Below are 20,811 nucleotides of genomic sequence, written 5' to 3'. Positions count from 1 at the left end.
TACAGAGGCACTGGCCATTATCTTCCAATCCTTCTTAGATATAGGGCTGATGCCAGAGGACTGGTAAATTGTTCAAGCCCAGCAAGTCCAGGCCAATCAGTTTAATCTTGGTGGGGAAATCTTTTAGAAACAATAATCTGGGACAAAATTAACCATCGCTTGGACAAGTGTGGATTAATTAAGGAAAGCCAGCACAGATTTGTTACAGGCAAATCGTGTTAAACTAAGATAAAAACAGAAAGTGCTATTGGACTCGAAATGTTAACAATGTTGCTCTCTCCACAGATGCTGCCAGACCCACTGAGTTTTTCATGCACTGTTTTTATTAGGGACCTCCAGCATCCACAGCATTTTGCTTTTTTAACATGTTTGAGCTTTTGATGAGGTAACAGGAAGGGTTTGATGAGGTAACAGGAAGGGTTAATGAGGGTAATGTGGTTGATGTAGTGTATATGGACTTCCAAAAGACATTTGATAAGTGCCACATAAAAGCTTGCCAGAAAAGTTGATTTTCAGTTACAAGCCCATGACAAGTAATACATGATAAGGTGTCCATTTACTGATCCATGCATGATAGGTGAATATTATATGTCCAGTTACTAGTCCATGACATATGATACTCCATCATCTGACATTACTGCCACCTCCAGCATGATGCCACCACCAAACATATCTTCTCCTCTCTTAACATTCCCGAGGGACCATTGCCACCCCAACCCCCACCCATCCAATACCCTGGCTGAATCTTCCATTAACCCCAGCAGCATCTTCTGTCCTTCCTCCAACACCTACCCATGCAAATGTAGGAGAAAAGCCTTTCCCTTTCCCTCCAGGTGATCTATTGTACTTCTTCAAGCTTGGTGTACTGTATTTGTTGCTCATGTTGCAGTCTCCTGTACTTTGAAGAGACCAAATGTAGATGCGTGATCCCTTTGTGGAGCACTTCCATTCAGTCTGTAAGCGTGACCTGACCTTCTGGCCCCTTGCTGCTTTAATTCTCTCTTCCACTTCCACTCCGACCTCTCTGTACTTAAGCTTCCTGCACAGTTCCAGTGAAGTTCAGTGGAGGCTTTAGAGACAGAGCCTCATCTTTCCCTTAGGTGCTTAACAGCCTACTGGCCTTCACACTGAGGTTAACAACTTTAGATCTTCACCGCTGCTTCCTTTTTCTCAGACAGCAGGCGCAGCTCCAGGATGGCTGCAGCAGAGCCACTGGTGCTTAGGGTGGGGATCTCCTATCAGTACAGGTAGGGGCTGTCCCAGGCACATGAGGCCTACCCACCACCACATTCCCAGGCAACCCTGCCCTCTTTACAAGCTTTTCCCTGCCTCCTGTACCTTCCATTATTCTGCGGTAACCATTCACACCTCCGCTGGCCACATCTTTTGTTTAATTATCGAATTACCACTCTATTTTGCCTCGCATCATCGTCCCATTTGTGAGTTAATCTCTCCTGCCTTCCACCAGTTCACAGACCTTCCCTTTCGTTCTTCCAACCACGCCCCCCCCCCCAACCACTGCCGTCCTCACACCCCACCCCCCGTCCTCCCCCACCACCCCCTCAGCCGGCCTTCTCAACCCCCTGACATCCTCCCCACCCTCCATCCTTTTCCCTGGCTTTGCTTAAATCCTGTTAACCCTCTAACCTTTTCCAGTTCTCGCGAAAAATCATGGACCTGAAATGCTCACTCGATTCCTCTCTCCAGAGAAGCTGCCTGACCCTGAGGAGCATTTCCAGCATTTTCTGTTCTTATTCGCTATCCGCTGTTTAATATTTCTGAGGCTCTGTTGCATTCTGTATCTTTAATCACCGCTCAAGATTTTACTCAATGAGCCAATTTTTCCGATTTTCTCTCCCTCTTCCCTCCTCCCTCTGCTCTTGGAGGTGCTGAATCTTTTTGGAAAGCAGCTCCTTTCCTTATGGGACGGTCCACACAGTGAGTGCTGGAAGAATTTGACAGCAGAAGCAGCCTAATCCAATTCTGACCTCAATGAACATCTAAACTTGCACTTTCTTGCAGGGATAATGGATAGTCAATCGCAGCAAAAACCACAATCAACTTTCCTCGCCTGCTTAAGGGCATTTGGAAGCAATTGTAGCTCCCATTATCACCCTGCTCAGGAGCCAATTTTAGCATGGATCAAAATGAAAGCAGTCATAGAGCGATACAGTTTAGGAGATGGTCATTTGGCCCATCAAAGAGCTAGCACAGGCACGAAAGAGCTGTCTGTTAGTCCTGGCCGCCTGGTCTTTCACCATGGCTCATTAAACTTTTCCCCTCCAACTATATATTTAATTTCCTTCTGAAAGTTATTACTGAGTCTGCTTCCACCGACCCTTGCCTGCTCCTGGTTTGAATGGCTCCAATACCATCCCAGAACCTCACCTACCAACTCTCTTGATGCCTAACAATCCATGTTTTGCTTTCAAAAAGCAGTGCAGACTGCTCAACAGGTTGGGTTTACAAGGGCAGTTCAAACACCCCAAATAACGAAAAGCCATAGATAACAAGATTAACAAACTTTCTGGATTGAAATTAAAGTTACATTTTGGTGGTTCCTCGTCCATACTTTTCTCAGCCAACTTTCTACCCTCCTCCGGCTCTTGCATGGGCACCAGTAGGTTGATTACATTAGTCATTACGTTAGAATGTTTATACAATATTTGGCCAATTCATTCATTCATTCATTGATAAGGAAAATTCATGTGTAGCAGTGTGGACAGAAGTTTTCATGGGTGCATCAATGGGCTTTACACAAATGCATTACTTAGGGAAAAAATGGCATGAAACTCAGCACATGCACTGAGCACCTGCTATTGTTTCCATACGTGATATCAGTCCTTAGCACAGTTTGACCCAACATATACTTTATAAAGCCCGTCAAACTCATCAACACTTAAGTCGCAAACATTTAATGGCCAGGTCCAGATGATTTAAACTTTACTGTGTCTTTACTGTACTGTATTAAAGTTTGAAAGTGAATACAGATGTTGCAGAGCAATTTGATAAACATGAGCAAAATCTCTGAATAGGACCAGTGGATGCCTATAATGTCTTAAGTTTTCCACTTGCTCTTAAGACACCGGAGGACCATTCAACAGTGAGTTTGGATTCAACTTTAGACTCTGTGGTTCAACTTTCTGTTGATGTTCTCCAATGTAAAGTTGGCTGAAATGGTATCACTGCTTTACCAGATCAAGCCTAAAACCCGTGATGTCTTCTACCACTGGAAGGGGTTGTGAAGCCTTTTAGACAATGCCTTCATTCCGTTTGCTTCTCCAGACCACAAGTGCTGTCATAAGCAGTGTGATCATCACTGGGACAACAATGAAGGGCCCTATGATGTTATTTGGGGGATCCCCCAGGGCTCTCCCAGAGACAGAACAGTTTGCAAAGTATTCCCTATGGATGGTGACAAAGAATTGGTCCACCACCTGATTTGGCCAAAAACAGTCCATCTTGTTGGCAATCAAGAACGTGCAGTTGGTGAGATCCCCATAGGAACTGCAAATAAAGAGAGAGCATTCATTAGCAAGGCCAGGTACAATGGTCAATGCTGAAAAATGATATGGTGCAATGGAAAATAAAGCTCATTAAATGAATGATCCACCAAATGGAATTGACAAAGACAAGAATGAAGAGCGGGCCCATAAGAATCTAAAAGAGAAAAATTAGTTTGGCTACCTGTTCAGGCGTGTATACACCTGAAACTTTAATGAGTATCTTTCAAGAACTCGTGAGCCTGTGTATTTCTGACTTTTTCCCAGTAACCTTTGTATGTCTTATTAAAAACTGGAGGTGAACAATGCAAAGAGAGAAAGACTGTGCAACACAGTGAAAATAAACATCAAACAATACTATCAGATACCCAAAAGCAAGAAGGGACTTTATAAAGGGCTTTATGATATTGAATGGGATAAAGTAAACATAAGGGGCTGGATTTTCAATCTACCTTTCCTACATTACAACAGCGACTACAATCGCAAAAGTAGTTCATTGGCCATAAGGTCACCCTGAGGTTGTGCTATAGAAATATTCTTTATTGTCAGTGTTAATTTGAAGTAATGATAGTCACAGGCCTAATTCACTCTGTTTAACTGCAGCCAGTGACTGACAAAATATTATAGGAAGAAATTGTTTTATTGTTGGTGCTCCTTCTCACTCCAGATCCCAAGCTTCAACCCAAAAGTGTCTCAATTTCACATCACCAAACTACACAGAGCAGGAACGTCTCTCCTTATGTTGAGTTTACCAATCTCAACCAGGAAAATGGTTAGGGTTAAATGAACATGCATGCCAATGTTTATCAATTACATTGTTAAAGCTTGTTAATGTTAATTACATTGTTACGGTTAAGAGAAACAGGTGATGGGTATTAATTGTCTTTGAGCACATATACATGGGGATAGCTGGGACACTGGGCATGTAGGAGGAAAGCTGTGAGATTTAACAAGTCAGTAAAATCTCTCAGTAAAGAAAAGCTCTGTGTCTTGATTTCGGTTTCACCAACTGGCCTGGATCCTGTTAAAAATGCATGTGGATACACGCGCAGATATACGTGCACATGTATGCAGATGTACATGCATGCAGATACACGTACATGCATGCATGCAGATACATGCACACATGCTTATGCACAAGTACACAGATGTGCACAAATACTTTCCTTGATGAATAATTGAACCATAATCAGGAGTCAGAATGTTGATTGATTTTTTTTTCTTAATTTGCTTCCCTATTGGGACCTGAGACATGTGTAGTGCTGCACTGATTAACTCAGCACAGACCAGGAACAAAAGCTGAGAGCTACTTATCCTGCAGAACTCTATGTACAACACGACAGTGCATTTACCCAATAGATCCCTAAGCTTCAGTGCTCAAGCAGCAAGCCTGGGAAGATTTGACAACACCACAATAATGAAAACAGTGTAAGTAAAAAGAGGTTCCAATCGATTTCTTATTTCTTACCAAGCTTTAAAAAGAAATCCTAAAGTACCTTAATGTAGCTTCCCAGTCACACCAGAACTTCTGTCCAATGTCAGTCATCTGAAATCTGTAGGCCTCCAAGCAAATGTGTTGGATAAGATAGGAGTAATAGGCTTCATTGCAGGCAGTGAGCAGAATTAGGTGATCTGCTGCAAAGAGACATTGATAACAATTTTAGTAGAACGTTAATAGACTTATAACTCTCACTACGGAGACAGAAGGTTGTGGGTTAAAGTCTTATTCCAGAGACAACCACATAAAACAAAAGCAAAATACTGTGGGTGCTGGAAATCTGAAATAACAGAAAGTGCTGTAAATACTCAGTTATCAACGTTAACTGTTTCTCTCTCTAAAGACCCTGCCCGACCAGCTGAGTATTTACAGTTTTCTAGTTTTATTTGACCACATAATCTAGGCTGACATTTCAGTGCAGTAGTGTGGGAGAGCTGGATTGCCAGAGGTGTCATCTTTTTGAATGTAATATTAAACCGAGGCCCCACCTGTCCCCTCAGATGAATGTCAAAGACCCCATGACAGCACAGGAAGGGACAACAAGGTGTCGTTCCTTCAAGGTTTGGGAGTTCAGGACACCAGGCTCTGACAGACACATCAAGGTGAAGCACCAGCAGCCCACATTATCCCAGCTCAAAATCTCAGAAGCTGAGCAGGAGACGGAGTCAGTCTGATGCACCAGGGAAAGAGAGCAGCTTCTAGAGTGAGAGTTTGAGAGGGTAGTCACACTAATGAGAGATAAGGCACAGACAATGAAGGAGATCAGATGGGTGACTGACCAAGAGGTGGGAAAAGGCAGGAATGAAAGGTTACAACAAAACTAGCCAAAGCAATTTACTCTTGGCGAACAGATTTGCAGCTCTCAGTTCCTATGTGGAAAATTGTTCTTATATGATGGGCCTGCCTGAGTCTAGAACAAATGTCCAGAGCTGGAACATCTAGAACAAATGTCCAGAACGGGAATGTCTAGAACAAATGTACAAAACTGGAACATCTAGAACAAATGTCCACAGCTGGAACATCTAGAACAAATGTCCAGAACTGGAACGTCTAGAACAAATGTACAAAACTGGAACATCTAGAACAAATGTCCACAGCTGGAACATCTAGAACAAATGTCCAGAACTGGAACGTCTAGAACAAATGTACAAAACTGGAACATCTAGAACAAACGTCCAGAACCGGAACATCTAGAACAAATGTCCACAGCTGGAACATCTAGAACAAATGTCCACCGCTGGAATTCCACAAAAATCAATTTAGAAGATTAGCAAATGATTTTAGGAGTCGAACTTCACAGATGGTGATTCACATAGAATTAAAATCTCCCTTTCCATGAAATGGTAATCTCAGGATTAACTCCTTGGCCATGTCATAGACTAGGGGGTGACAGTACCATTAGCAAAATCAATGCCTGGCTAAAAGGAGTCAGGTCAAAAAGAGAGATTCTACTTTGTAGGGCTTTGGCACTAGTTCTGGGACATAGGATCTATTCCGTAAGTGTGGGCTACATCTGGGCAGGGAGATGACCAACGCACTCACAATAAAATCAGGTATGAATAAGGGAGCTGGAAAACAGTCACTTGGTAGTAGAGAATTTGAATATTGCTGAAAAGAGAGACATGTTGCTGAAGCTTCTCATCTTATACCCATCAAGACAAATGCAAGAATGCCAAATTTCAAATGATCACAACCTAAATTGTTGCATTGCTGTAAAAAGAGACGGGCTATCTAAGCTTTTCATTTTTCACTCATCAGGATCGCTTGCAAGAAATTACCAAACTGTAATGGGGGAACAACAATTTATACTGCATGAGAAGAGAGTGTTGAATTGTTGTTTCTCCATTACAATTTGGTAATTTCTTGCAAGTTATCCTGATGAGTGCAAGACAAAACATTTAGATAGCATGTCTTTTTGTTCAGCAACACAACAATGTATGGTGTGACCGTTTGTAATTTGGTATTCTTGTGTTTGTCCTGATGAATGCAAGGCAAAACGTTTAGATAGCTTGTCTTTTATTTCAGCAATACGAAAGTTTTGTACTATTAAACAACTATAAATTGTTGTGATCATTTGAAATTTGGCATTCTTGTATTTGTCCTGATGAGTGCAAAGGCAAGAAGCTGGGAAACTAAAATCAATCAGAACCATCCAATGATGAAGGGAGAATTAAGTGATGATAAAATGCATTCAGAGAAACAATTTTCCAGAAGGAATTTCTGGTAGAAAAATCAAATCAAATTGACAAATTATTAATGGGGAAAAGATTGGAATAAAGATAGGGTTTAAACATAGCCAAAAAAAAAGGAAAGGAATAATTATTGGAGAAGGTCGTCAAATTGTGAGAAAAGATTTAGAAGAGGAATTTGCAGTCAGATTAAAGACAGGTGAGAATGAATTATAAAATTAATGTTCTGAAAGATTTTAATTATTGATTGAGACCTGAGGGGGTAAATGGAGATAGGTGAATGGAATTCCTAATCTGTGGAGGATTCCTTCCTCAAGCAATGTGTTAGATAATCGAGAGGACAGGTGTTGTTAGATCTGGTTGTAAGCAGTGGAACAGATCAGGTAGATAAGGGCAAATGTAGGCAAGCACCTTGGGAGTTGTCACTGGTTTAAGACCCAGCAAGGAATGATAAGACCAGTACTAAAACTAGAAAAGCATATTGGATTAGGGTAGAATTTAGAAAGATGAATGAGCAAGCTGAGGTGAGATGAAGAGAAATAGGTGCAGGACCATGGGGATGAAGAAGTTTGCAAGGTACAGACCACCTACAGTCCATCAAAAGAAAGTAAGTTACTACTAGCATCGAGATACCACAGACAAATGAGGATGTTTGAAAATAATTAATATTGAAAAGAAAACTGTCTAATGAACAAATGAAAAAGGTGAGGTGAGAAAATAAGAAGATGTTAAGAACAAAATAAGGAAATCAAAGAAAGAAAGACTTGCATTTATATAATGTTTTTTGTGCATCATTGAAGTACTTTTTGAAGTGTAGTCACTGTTGTAATGTAAGAAACATGGCAGCCAATTTTGCAAACAACAAATTCCTACAATGTGATAATAAACAAATAATTTGTTTGTGTTGTTGACTGAGGGATAAATATTGGTCCTGGGCACAGAATAACCCCCCTGCTCTTCTTCAGAATAACACCATCTTTTACATCCACCAGAGTAGGCAGATGGGGCCTGGTTTAACATCTCACCTGAAAGGAGGCACGTCGGACTGTGCAGCACTCCCTCTGTAATGCATTAGCGTGTCAGCTTTGATTTTTTTTTGTGTGTGTGTGTGTGTGTGTGTGTGTGTGTTCAGCTCCTGGAATGGGACTTGTGGAACCCGGAACCTTGTGACTAAGAGGCAAGAGTGATACCAACTGGGACACGGTGAGGGAACATGAGAGAAAATCCAATAAACGTCATTGGGGAGCATTGAAATATTTCACAAATCGATCAGTAGAGAAGGGAATTGTTGAAAGTGAGGTGGGACCTGACAGGAGGGGATGATAAAAAAAAACAATTGCAGGGGCGTGTAATAAATTTTTTGCAACAGTCTTGGTTAAAGTGAAGGCTGCTGGAAAGGGGATGGTTGAGAGTGAGAGATGAGAGATAATTTAATGGATAAAAGGAAAATTTTAAATAAATGAGTTAAGTGATAGGAAGATGGAACAGCAGGGCCTCAACTATATACTCTCTAGGTCCTGAGGGAGCAAATTGCTGAGGTCTTAGAATTATATTTTAGATCTACAGAGAGTCGATGCGTATTGAAGTTCTGGAGAGCTGCCAATATAATCCATACTCTACACTGGCTCTTTTTTTTAAAGCTTATATTAATTCCATGAAGTTCCTCTCTTTAGTTTACTTCCAGATTCCATGCACCAGCAATACTTATTCCTCTTGTTCACTGTGGAATTATAACCTGCATCTGCCTTTCGCCAGTTCACATTACCCCCTTGTCACTCTCTTCCTATTAATATAGTTACAAAAACATCTGTTGTTAGCTGCGATGTCATTTGCAGGATTTTTTTTTGTGTTTCCATTTGTTGCTTTTTATTGCTCTGCCAGAGGATATATCCCTATTTTCCGCTCCATCCGCACTGGCCCCAGTATAAGCACATTCCATTTTGTCTGGGCAGAATTTATCTTTGTCTTGGCAATATCAGGAGACAGCAAATTGGTATTGACTTCAATTGGAAAGAAACTTGGATTCAGTGTTAGGCGGCTTACCCTTTATCACCAGCGATGGGCAAAACAGATTTTACCCCCATTTGTTTCTTTCCTGCTGGTGTTTACTTCTTCAACTTGCTTCTTGATTTAAGAAATAGGAACAGGAGGTGGCCAATCCAGCCCCTCGAGGCTGCTCTGTCAATAAGATCATTTTCTTTTCTTTAATAGGATGTGGGTATCACTGGCAAGGCCAGCATTTGTTGCCCATCCCTAATTTCCTTTGAACTGAGTGGCTTGCTCATTTAAGAGTCAACCACATAGTTGTGGGCCTGGATTCACACGTAGGCCAGACCGGGTAAGGACAGCAGATTTCCTTCTCTATTAGTGATCTAGAACAATCAATGATGGGTTTCATGGTCTCCATTACCAAGATTATTTTTCAATTCCAGGTTTATTTATGAATTCAGATTCCACCAACTGCTGTAGTGAGATTTGAATCCTGTCCTGAAGGATTCACCTGGACCTCTGGATTACTAGTCCAGTGACATTAACCATCCCCTCATCATGGCTAAGCTTTGACCTTAACTCCACATTATCACCTTATTTCCGTAAGTATGATCCAAATCTGTAACCAGTTTAATTTATTGCATAACTCTTCAAGCAATGCATCTTATTGTTCATGTTTGGAAAAATGGTAAATACATTAGTTAAGGTAAAGGGAGACAAAGCCCTGGGGGCTGACAGGATACATACGAGGATCCTGATGGAGGCAAAGGAAGAAATTGCAGAGACTCTAGCAATTACACTGGATGTGCAGATGTGTGTTGGTGGTCTGGCGAGTGTCCATTGTATTTCCTATTTTTCAAAAGGGGTAATTGGGTAATTCAAGTTAATTACAGGTTGGTTAGTAAGTAGGAAATGGTTAGAAAAAGCCATCATGGGGACGTTTGCACTTGACAAACCGCACAGAGTTCTTTGAAGAAGCAACAGATGTGGTAACTAAGGAAAATGTAGCGGATGGAGTACATGATCTTAAGGAAAGCAGAAAGGTAAATAACCAGGGGCACGGTTTTACGGGTTAGTGGGAGTTGAGTAATTATTCCAGCCGGAGGATCTTCGCTGCCTGAAAGGGTGGTAGAAGCAGAAAACTTCATCAGGTTTCAAAAACACTTACACCTGCACTTGAGGTGCTGCAACCTATAGGGCTATGGACCAAGAGCTGGAAGGTGGGATTAGACTGGAAAGCTCTTTTTCAGCCAGCACTGACACAATGGGCCAGATGGCCTCTTTCTGTGCTTTTTATCTTTCTATGGTTCTACGTATTCCTCAAGTTCCTTATAGCCCACCAATGTCAACAAGTGATCTTGGTTTATCTCTCTGGAATGAAGTCTGTCTCCTTAATAAAATGATTTTAGAGCGCTCTGAAGGACTCAACTCTGGATTTGAAATCATCCTGGCAACATGTTTGCCATGTTTAAACAACATGTTTAAGGATGTAAATGCATTCAAAGCAGTTCAGAGAAGGTTTATTAAACTAATACCAGGAGTGAGCAGGTTGTTTTATGAGGAAAGGTTGGACAGGTTAGGCTTGTATCTGCTGGAATTTAGAAGAGTAAGAGGCGACTTGATTGAAACCTTTAAGATCCTGAGGGGTTTTGACAGGGTGGATGTGGAGAGGGCGTTTCCTCTTGTGGGAGAATCTAGAACTAGGGGTCATTGTTTAAAAATAAGGGGTCGCTCATTTCAGACAGAGATGAGGAGAATTTTTTTCTCTCAGAGGCTTGTGAGTCTTTGGAACTCTCTTCCTCAAAAGACAGTGGAAGCAGAGTCTTTGAATATTTTCAAGGCAGAGCCAGATAGATTCTTGATAAACAAGGGGGTGAAAGGTTATCAGGGAGGTTACAGTCAAATCAGCCATGATCTTATTGAATGGTGGAGCAGGCTGGAAGGGCTGAATGGCCTATTCCTTCATGTTGAATTGAAATTTAAATCCTTTTTGAATTAGATTGATCAACATCATGCGTTAGGAGATTCTGTTGTGTTCAGACCAACCAATATCTCAAGAATAGACCCCAGTTAGAAACTAGCTTCTCTCAAAGAGGCACTACATCATCAAAATGCTGTTAAGTCTTTACCTCATGTGACATAAACCTGTGAGATCCTGATGAAAATGTGAAAATGTCCACATGTTGCCAGCAGCTGATATTAAATAAAAGGCAACTCTGCAATACAATCAACAACCACTTGCATTTATATAGCACCTTTAACATAGGAAAACCTCCCGAGGTGCCCTCATGGAGCAAAATTTGACACCAGGGTTACAAAGAGGTATTAGGACAAATAGTCAAAAGCTTAGTCGCGAAGGTAGGTGTTAAGGAATGTCTTAAAGAGGTTGAGAGATGTAGAGACGGAGAGGTTTAGGAAGGAAATTCCAGAGAATTGGGCGAAGACAGCTGAAGGCATGGCCGGCAATGGTGAAGCGATTAAAATCAGGGTTGCACTAGAGGAGCGTGGAGATCTCGGAGGGTTGGAGGGGCTGGAGGAGGATCACGGATGTTACAACAGGGGAACATATGCAGCCCAATGTGTCTGTGCCAGGTCATTTCTCGAGCGATATAAAACTAATCCCATTGCCCTGCTCTGTCTCCAATCCCCTGAATCTTCCTCTGTTCAACTATTCCCCTTGGAAGATACAATAATCTATGTTTCAATCAATGCTTTGGCAATGCATTCCAAGCACCAACAACCTTAAACGTAAAGGATTTTCTCCATCTTTAATCTCGGTGTCAATATTAAAATAGGTGACCTCCCACCACTGACTCCCCAGCCACAGAAGATAGTCCTTCCACATTCACAGTATTTCAGGCCCACTGTTAAATCTCATCTTAGCCTTCTTGGCTCCAGTGGAAACAGTCTCAGGTTTTCAAATCTCCCCATATAACTATATTACCCTGGTGAACCCACTGTGGACACTGTGTAGGGCTCCACTTTTCTTTTTATAATGGGCTTCCCAGATCTGCACACAATACTCTAACTTCAGCCACATTTGTATAAATGTGTCACCACTGCCTGTACTCTCTGCTCCTATTTGTAAAACTCTAAATGCTGCTGCCCTTCTCCAGGCTTTAGACTTAGAAGGCTTCTTGTATCTATTGATGCACACAGAGCACATGCTTATGTGCTTTGTCTATAGCTTGTTTCTCCCTACAGGACACTAGCCTGAAGGTAGAAGCTAAAGCTTGAGGAGTACCACTCTACATCAAGCATGGCTGACCAGGAGTCTCTCCTGCTCTTACCATCTCCTATAGGCATACTGGAAGGATTTGCAGGTTTACAATCAACCTGTCTGGCCACATTATGGATGTGTCTTCCATAGCCATTGAGTCTGGAGTGGGATTCAAACCCAGTGCTTCTGGTTCAAAGGCAGGGACACTACCCACTGCACCAGAAGACCTCCTCCCTGGCTCTCTTGAAGGATAAAAAGACCTGCAGACAGAAACTTAGAGACATATGATAAAGTTAGTGCTAATAATTTGATAGATAATTACAATAAATGTAAAAAATTTAATGGGAGGAGAGGGAGATATAGGATTAATAGGGAATGTGAAAAAGGCTAGCTGATAAAGTAAAAAGAAATAATGAGGGCTTATATATGCACATAAAAAAATTTAAAGGCAATTACTTTTTATTTGCTTATAAAAAAAACTCACATTTTCCTTTAATGTTATCTGCTGCTGGGCTTTATCCATATTCCCTTTCCAGTCGTTCCCACTAACCTTCCTCCATTCATCATTTTCTTCAGTTAGTCCAAACAGTTTGGTTTAAATTTCTCCATTTATTTCTTGTTTCTTCCCTATGGGAATATATTTATTTCACTCTTTGTCCTTCATTTGAAGCTTTTCATTGCCAAGTCATGAAATTTTTGACTAACTATTTTGTCCGGCTAATTTGGCCTGGGCCCCTTCCGATCTGACTGAACTATGATTTTCTTTCTCGTCCAGCATTCTTACCTTTGTCCTGTCATTCTAACTTTCAGTCCCTGCTTTGATCCTATATTTTTTTTTATTGCTGCCATTTTACAATTACTCTCCTGGTATTACATCAGTGTTTTTCCCACTTCATTTCCAGTACTAAATCGAGTAATGCTTAATTCCTCATTGGACTAGAAACAGATTAATCTAGTGTCAGCCCCACCATATCCACTCACATGTTCTACATTTCAGGTTCACTTAGGATAGTTAAAAATCACCTAGAATCATTGTTGTTCTTACATCTCCTGCTGAACTGTCTCCAGAGCTTCCCCCCTCCCTCACCTCTGGCCTGCAATGCACACCGAAGATTGCACCATTTCCCTTCCGATTTCTTAACCCTGTGCACATGCGTTTTCTCTAAACACAACCCCCAGGATAGTATAGCCCTGTGATGGTCTTCCAGAAGGCAACCTGATAAGAGATCATTAGCAAAGGTAAGGATGAAAAGAGTGAACAATTGCTAACAGGATCCAGGCCAGTTGGTGAAGCCAAAACCAAGACACAGAGCTTTTCTTTATTGACAGAGTTTATTGACTTGTTCCGTCTCACAGCTCTCCTTCCACTCAACCCAGTGTCCCAGATATCCCCTATTTATATGTTAATATATATTAATACCCATCACCTGTTTCTTCTAACCTTAACCATGTAATTGACATTAACAAACCTTAACAATGTGATTGGTAAAACATTGACAGCGGTAACCTTGTGGCATTAGTCAGCAGTTGGTTGGTAGGAGACAGGCAGTACGGATAAAGAATTCAGTTTCTAATTGGCAAAATGTGACAAGTAACGTTTGCTGAAGATCTTTAATTGTGCTTCAGCTTTTCACTATATATATTGATTAGTAACTAGGATGAAGGAATAGCGAGTTGTATATCAAAGTTTGCACTAGGTTTGGAGGTTGTGTAGCTAAGAAGAAGAGGTTACAAAGGGACAGACAGATTAAGCAAGAAGCCAAAATTGTGGTATCTGAGGCTTAATGTGGGGAGGTATCACCTGATGAAGGTGAAGTGGGATATTTTGTAAATGGCGAGAGTCTGGGAGCTTTGGTTGTTCAAGGAGATTTGGATGTCCATGTTCACAAATCACTAAAAGGTAATGTACAGGCACAAAAGATAATGGAATGCTACCCTTTATCTCAAGGAGGGAGGAACAATGAGACCGACAAATGGTGAGTGAAACATAAAAATTTATAAGGTCTCATGAAAGACCGGCACAGCATTAATTATTTGGCTATTCATACGAACATACATACGGACGTGCGAATTAGGAGCAGGAGTAGGCCACTCAGCCCCTCGAGCCTGCTCCGCCATTCAAAAAGACCATGGCTGATCTGATTGTGGCCTCAGCCCCACATTCCTGCCTACCCCGATAACCTTTCACCCTCTTGTTAATCCATCTAGCTGTGCCTTAAAAATATTCAAAGGCTCTGCTTCCACCACCTTTTGAGGAAGAGAGTTCCAAAGACTCACGACCCTCTGAGAAAAAAAATTTCTCCTCATCTCTGTCTTAAATGAGCGACCCCTTATTTTTAAACAGTGACCCTTAGTTCTAGATTCTCCCATAAGTTGAAACATCCTCTCCACACCCACCCTGTCAAAACACCTGAGGATCTTATTCCTTTGTGCCGAGGGTCCTCCTCCTGATATAGTAACATTTTTTAAAAAGTTTATTCTTTCATGGGATGTGGGAGTTGCTCACAAGGTATTTGTTGCCCATCCCTAATTTCCCTTCAACTTGCTAGAGCGTTTCAGAGGGCAGTTAAGAGTCGGGCGTCACATGTAGGCCAAACCAAGTAAGGACAGTAGTTTCCTTCCCTAAAGGGCATTGGTGAGCCAGATGGATTTTTAACAGCAATCCTGTAGTTTCATGATCAGATTACTGCGAATAGCTTTCAATTCCAGATTTATTAATTGAATTTAAATTCCACCAGCTGCCATAGTGGGATTTGAACCCATGTCCCCAGACAATAAGCCTGGGCCTACTGAATTACTAGCTCAGTGACATTCCCACTATGCCACCATCTCCTATATCCCCAATCATTTGTCAAGATTTAGTATCAACTCTTTGCTCCTAATGAGAAATGCTGAGATTCCCATGTGCTTTCTATAGCTTTATTAACTTATCAATCCCATCCCCAATTTTGAAGATTTAGAAAGCAGAGCTCCTCAGTCTTACTCCTGTACTCCTATTAACCATTTTACCATTTAGTATCTAATTCCTCCCTTTACTCATTTTCCAAATATGTGTCAACTCACACTACTCAGCATTAAATTTTACCTGACATCTATTGACTAACCTAATGAAGCTTATTACTGTAATATTAATGTTTATTGTAATATTAGCACCACTTACAGTAATATGAATATAACCTGAGATTCACAAGAATGGTTGCAGGGATGAGGAACTTCAGTTACATAGAAAGATTGGCGAAGTTGGGACTGTTTTCCTTGAGAAGAGGAGGTTGGGAGGAGATTTGATAGGAGAAATTTCTTCACCCAGAGAGCGGTGGGCCTGTGGAATTCGCTACCACAGAAAGTAGCTGAGGCCAAAACATTGTATGTTTTCAAGTAGGAGTTAGACATAGCTCTTGGGGTGAAAGGGATCAAAGGATATGGGGAGAAAGCGGGAGCAGGTTATTGAGTTGGATGATCAGCCATGATCATAATGAATGGTGGAGCAGGCTCAAAGGGCTGAATGGCCTACTCCTGCTCCTAGTTTCTATGTTTCTATGATAGAGGTTTTCAAAATCATGAGGGGTCTGGATGGAGTAGATAGGGAGAAACTGTTCCCATTGGTGGAAGGATCGAGAACGAGGGGGCACAGGTTTAAGGTAATTGGCAAAAGAAGCAACAGAAACATGAAGAGAAACTTTTTCACACAGCGAGTGGTTAAGTTCTGGAATGCGCTGCCAGAGAGTGTGGTGGAGGCAGGTCCCTCATTTAAGAGGGAATTAGATTATTATTGGAAAAGGAAGAGTGTGCAGGGTTAGGGGGAGAAGGCAGGGAAATGGAACCAGGTGAATTGTTTTTTGGCGAGCCAGAGCAGACATGATAGGCCAAATGTCCTCCTGCACTGTAACGATTCTGTGACATTCTATTTTATTAAATAGCATTAGTACTTAATATTGTATTTTAATGTCAATTGTTGTTCTATTAGTGTTTATATTACTGTACAGTTAATTTCCATTACACTGCCAATTCCTGAGATCTTAAAAAACACAATAGGGAGAGTGCAAGTTCTCTGAATCTGCAGGAAGTGTATCGGTTAAAACCATGAGACTGAAGAAAAGTATTGATATGAAGCAGGGATCAACTTTTTTTAAAAAGCAAAACAAGAGGAGGTTATGAGGAGAAAGCTAGGTTTTGGGATTAAACTGGGCAGCTCTTTCAAAGGGCTGGCACAAGTATGACCAGGTCGACAGACCCTGTTCTGTGCTGTACGATTCTCTGATTCGAAATGCTTGGCCTTAACACCAGTCTGTGTTCATCGCCGAGTCTAAAATTATCCTGAAGCTGTTTGGCATTTAATTAAATAGTTTTATATTACTGCATGTTGCTATATAGAGATCAGCATGGACTCTTGTCTATACAAAATTAATGAACTAAAGATCATTATCCAACACTGCAAGTGACCAAATTGCTACCATATTTTACCTACACAGCAACTGAATTCAAAAGCAATAGTATTCCAGCGTAATTGTGGATTGCTGCACTGCCAATGTAACCAATGTCAAAAACTGCACATTTCCTGTCAATCAAACCAGATGACCCATCACTTTACCCCAACCTTGGAAAGAGGTTAATTCGTATTTTGCTCTATGTGGCAACACTCATTATTCTTTGTGTTTTTTTTAAATTAATTTATTCTTGGGATGTGGGCGTCGCTGACTAGGCCAGCATTATTATTTTGCCCTGAGAGCATTTAAGAGTCAACCACATGTTTTCTGTGGTTTAATTTCAAAGTTGACACTCCTGGAACAAAGAGGGAAATGGGCTAAGCAACAAGCATTTAGTTGCAGACACCTCCTTAAAAGGTTATCGGGGCCGAGGGGGTGGGGAGGTGTCATGGGCAAGAAGATGGATTGGAGGTTACAATCGGATCAGCCATGGTCTCATTAAATGACGGAGCAGGTTCGAGGGGCCGAGTGGCCTCCTCCTGCCCCCAATTCCTATATGTTCAATGGCAGGTGAGAAATGTCCTTTTCTTTTGTGCGTGAATTTCACTGAAGCAAGGGCTAATATCAGACGTTGAAGGGACTTTGAGAAAAAGTAGTGCCCAACCGGGGCTTCAGTGCCACGAAATTGGTGAACGTACACTTTGATCAACAACAACAACTTGCATTTGTAATGGCGCCTCAAAAACAAAACCTCCCAAGGGGCTTCACAGGAGTTTGTATCAAACCAAATATGACACCCAGCCACATTAGGAGATATTATGGCTAGGTGACCAAAAGCTTGGTCGGAGAAGTAGATTTTAAGGAGCCTCTTAAAGCAGGAGAGAGGGAGATGTTTAGGGAGGGCATTCCAGGGCTTGGGGCCTCGGCAGCTGCCACAATTGAAGTCAGGTTTCCAAGCGCAGTGTTGCTGAGGTTGCTGGTGCATATGGGCTCCAGTTATAAATGATGCAATGGGGGTAGCTATGGGAAACTGCACGCACTGGAGCAAGGGGATACAGGGGTCAGTTCATGCTGACTTTCCATATTGCTGGCTGGAGAGTGGGAGGATTAATACGATCCATCCCACAGGCATAAGTCCAGAGGCTGCACAGTGAAAGCGGCCACCAGCAGCGATAACTGATCTCCTGCCATTTGACTCAAATCGTTCGTTTCTGTCATTGTCAATTTTTTTTTTAACCGCAAGTTCAACAGTAGAGCAGAGAGTCCGCGCTGCCACTGGGTGTATGGACTAACTGGGATCTACCAATGCAATGACTTTACAGCACACTCTCCCCGTGTCTCCCTGAGTGTGTGTCTAATTCTATTTCTGTGTCCCACTCGCTCTCAGTGCTGACTCGCTCTGTGTGACTATGGAGCTCACTGTATCTGGCCATGTATCACGATGAATCACCCAGTGCTGTATCTCTCTTTCTGTGTTCACCGTGTCCCAGTCTGTGCCTATGCAGCTCAATGTGTGTGTGTGTTTGAGAGAGAGACAGACAGTGTCGTTCCGATCAGTCTCTGTCTCCCTCACTCTATCTGTCTCTGTCTCTCTTGCAGTCCGCTCCGTGTGTGTCAGTGTCTCCCTCTTTGACCCTCTCCAGCTCATTCTGTGCTCACTCTGTATCCCTGTGACCGTGACACACTGTGCATTTCTCCCTCTCTGCGTATCTCTCTCTCTATGCATCTCTCTCTCTGTATCTCTCTCTGTATCTTTCTCTCTCGGTGTATATCTCTCTCTGTATCCCTCTCTCTATGTATCCCTCTCTCTTTCTGTGTATCCCTCTATGTATCTCTCTCTCTATGTATCTCTTGAAACCTCTGTGTATCTCTCTCCAAGTATCGCTCTATGTATCCCTGTGTATCTCTGTGACTGTCACACTTATTCTTTATGTTTCGCTTTGAGACTGTGTATCTGTCTCTCCCACTATCTCTGTGTATCTCTCCTTCCCTCTGTGTATCCATCTCTCAATACCTCTCTCTATGAATCTCTCGAAACCTCCCTGTATCTCTCGAAACCTCTGTGTCTCTCTCTCCCAGACTCTCCAAGTATCTCTCTTTTTATGCATCTCTCTGTATCTCTGTGACTGTCACTGTCATTCTAAATGTTTCTCTTTGTCTCTCTCTCCGTGTAACTCTCCCTCCCTCTGTGTATCTCTCTCTATACCTCGCTCTCTGTATTTCTCGAAACCTCTCTCTGTGTATCTTTCTCCCTCTCTCCAAGTATCTCTCTCTATGTATCTCTCTGTTTCTCTGTGTCACTCTCATTATTCATATGTTTCTCGTTGTCTCTTTCTGTGTATCTGTCTCTCCCTCCCTCTGTGTATCTGTCTCTCCCTCTCTCCAAGTATCTCTCTCTCTATGCATCTGTTTCTCTGTGTCACTCTATTCATGTTTCTCGTTGTCTCTTTCTGCGTATCCGTCTCTCCCTCCCTCTGTGTATCTGTCTTTCCCTCCCTCTGTGTATCTGTCTCTCCCTCTCTCCAAGTATCTCTCTCTCTCTGTGTGTATCTCTGTGACAGTCACTCTCATTCTGTATGTTTCTCTTTGTCTCTCTCTCTGTACCTCGGGTTCTTCCCCTCTCACACCTCAACATCGCTCCCACATTTACAGTGTCTCCTTGTTAAAATCGCGGGCAGCAGTTTCTGGGGGGAACCTCGGCACCGAGAGAGAGAGAGATCCCCTGTCAGGAGCGGGGACTTGGTGCCCCCCCACCCCACCCCACCAGCCGCGGGTCACCCTCACCGCCGCCACCACCGCCCCCCCCCCACCCCCTCCAAGTCCTGCCGACTGGCCGGAGGGTAAAGGGGGAAGCGACAGCCCCCGGAGCAGCGACTTACCGAGAAGCAAGAGGCCGAGCAAGCGGCCGGTCCGGGGAGCCATCAGGAGCCGCTCCGCTCGCTCCCTTCCCGGAGTCTCTGACTGAATCTCACCCCCCCGCCCCCCCCACGGTCGCTGCTATTCCGCATCTTCAAAGACGCCTCCCACTCGCCGCTTAAACTCAGCCCCGCAACAGGGCTCCTCCTCCCGGCTTAAAACCAGCTTCACTCCCCTAAACTACCCGACCCAGAGGGCACAGCCCTCCGACTGATGGACACCGACCCTAAAACTCTAATTCTAACGTTAAACCCTCAACTAACCCCAAAAACCAACTGACCCCAAACTCCCACACTGACCATAAACCTCCCAGACTGACCCCAAACTCCCACACTGACCCTAAACCTCCCAGACTGATCCTAAACTCCCAGACTGATCCTAAACTCCCACACTGACCCTAAACCTCCCAGACTGAGCCTAAACTCACAGACTGATCCTAAACTCCCACACTGACCCTAAACCTCCCAGACTGATCCTAAACTCCCACACTGACCCTAAACCTCCCAGACTGATCCTAAACTCCCAGACTGATCCTAAACTCCCAGACTGATCCTAAACTCCCACACTGACCCTAAACCTCCCAGACTGAGCCTAAACTCCCACACTGACCCTAAACCTCCCAGACTGATCCTAAACTCCCACACTGACCCTAAACCTCCCAGACTGATCCTAAACTCCCACACTGACCCTAAACCACCCAGACTGATCCTAAACTCCCACACTGACCCTAAACCTCCCAGACTGATCCTAAACTCCCAGACTGATCCTAAACTCCGAGACTGATCCTAAACTCCCACACTGACCCTAAACCTCCCAGACTGAGCCTAAACTCCCAGACTGAGCCTAAACTCCCAGACTGAGCCTAAACTCCCAGACTGACACTAAACTCCCAGACTGAGCCTAAACTCCCAGACTGATCCTAAACTCCCACACTGACCCTAAACCCACAGACTGAGCCTAAACTCCCAGACTGATCCTAAACTCCCACACTGACCCTAAACCCACAGACTGAGCCTAAACTCCCAGACTGAGCCTAAACTCCCAGACTGAGCCTAAACTCCCAGACTGATCC

At 42.9% G+C, this 20,811-nt stretch overlaps 1 protein-coding gene across 1 annotated transcript; it reads right to left on the bottom strand.

The window, feature by feature from the left end:
- Nucleotides 1–2,935: 2,935 nt before the first annotated feature.
- Nucleotides 2,936–19,800, bottom strand: ramp1 (receptor activity modifying protein 1). Its single transcript, XM_041200060.1, has 3 exons — nt 19,703–19,800; nt 5,000–5,138; nt 2,936–3,507 (listed from the first exon to the last, which is right to left on the bottom strand). The coding sequence occupies exons 1-3, from the start codon at nt 19,743–19,745 to the stop codon at nt 3,252–3,254; spliced, it is 438 nt and encodes a 145-aa protein (XP_041055994.1). The 5' UTR covers nt 19,746–19,800; the 3' UTR covers nt 2,936–3,251.
- Nucleotides 19,801–20,811: the final 1,011 nt, after the last annotated feature.

The sequence above is a fragment of the Carcharodon carcharias genome, chromosome 12 (genome assembly GCF_017639515.1).
Source record: "Carcharodon carcharias isolate sCarCar2 chromosome 12, sCarCar2.pri, whole genome shotgun sequence".
Taxonomy (NCBI): domain Eukaryota; kingdom Metazoa; phylum Chordata; class Chondrichthyes; order Lamniformes; family Lamnidae; genus Carcharodon; species Carcharodon carcharias.
The sequence above is the reverse complement of the archived record's forward strand: the minus strand, read 5'-3'. Positions and strand labels throughout refer to the sequence as shown.

What these genes read in the sequence shown, in the direction of transcription:
- ramp1 (XM_041200060.1), bottom strand. Translation starts at nt 19,745, where the DNA reads ATGGCTCCCCGGACCGGCCGCTTGCTCGGCCTCTTGCTTCTCG. An exon ending in GCTCGGCCTCTTGCTTCTCG is followed by an intron (nt 5,139 to 19,702) that starts GTAAGTCGCTGC and finishes GTCTCTTTGCAG; the next exon opens with CAGATCACCTAATTCTGCTC. An exon ending in GACTGGGAAGCTACATTAAG is followed by an intron (nt 3,508 to 4,999) that starts GTACTTTAGGAT and finishes CTTTATTTGCAG; the next exon opens with TTCCTATGGGGATCTCACCA.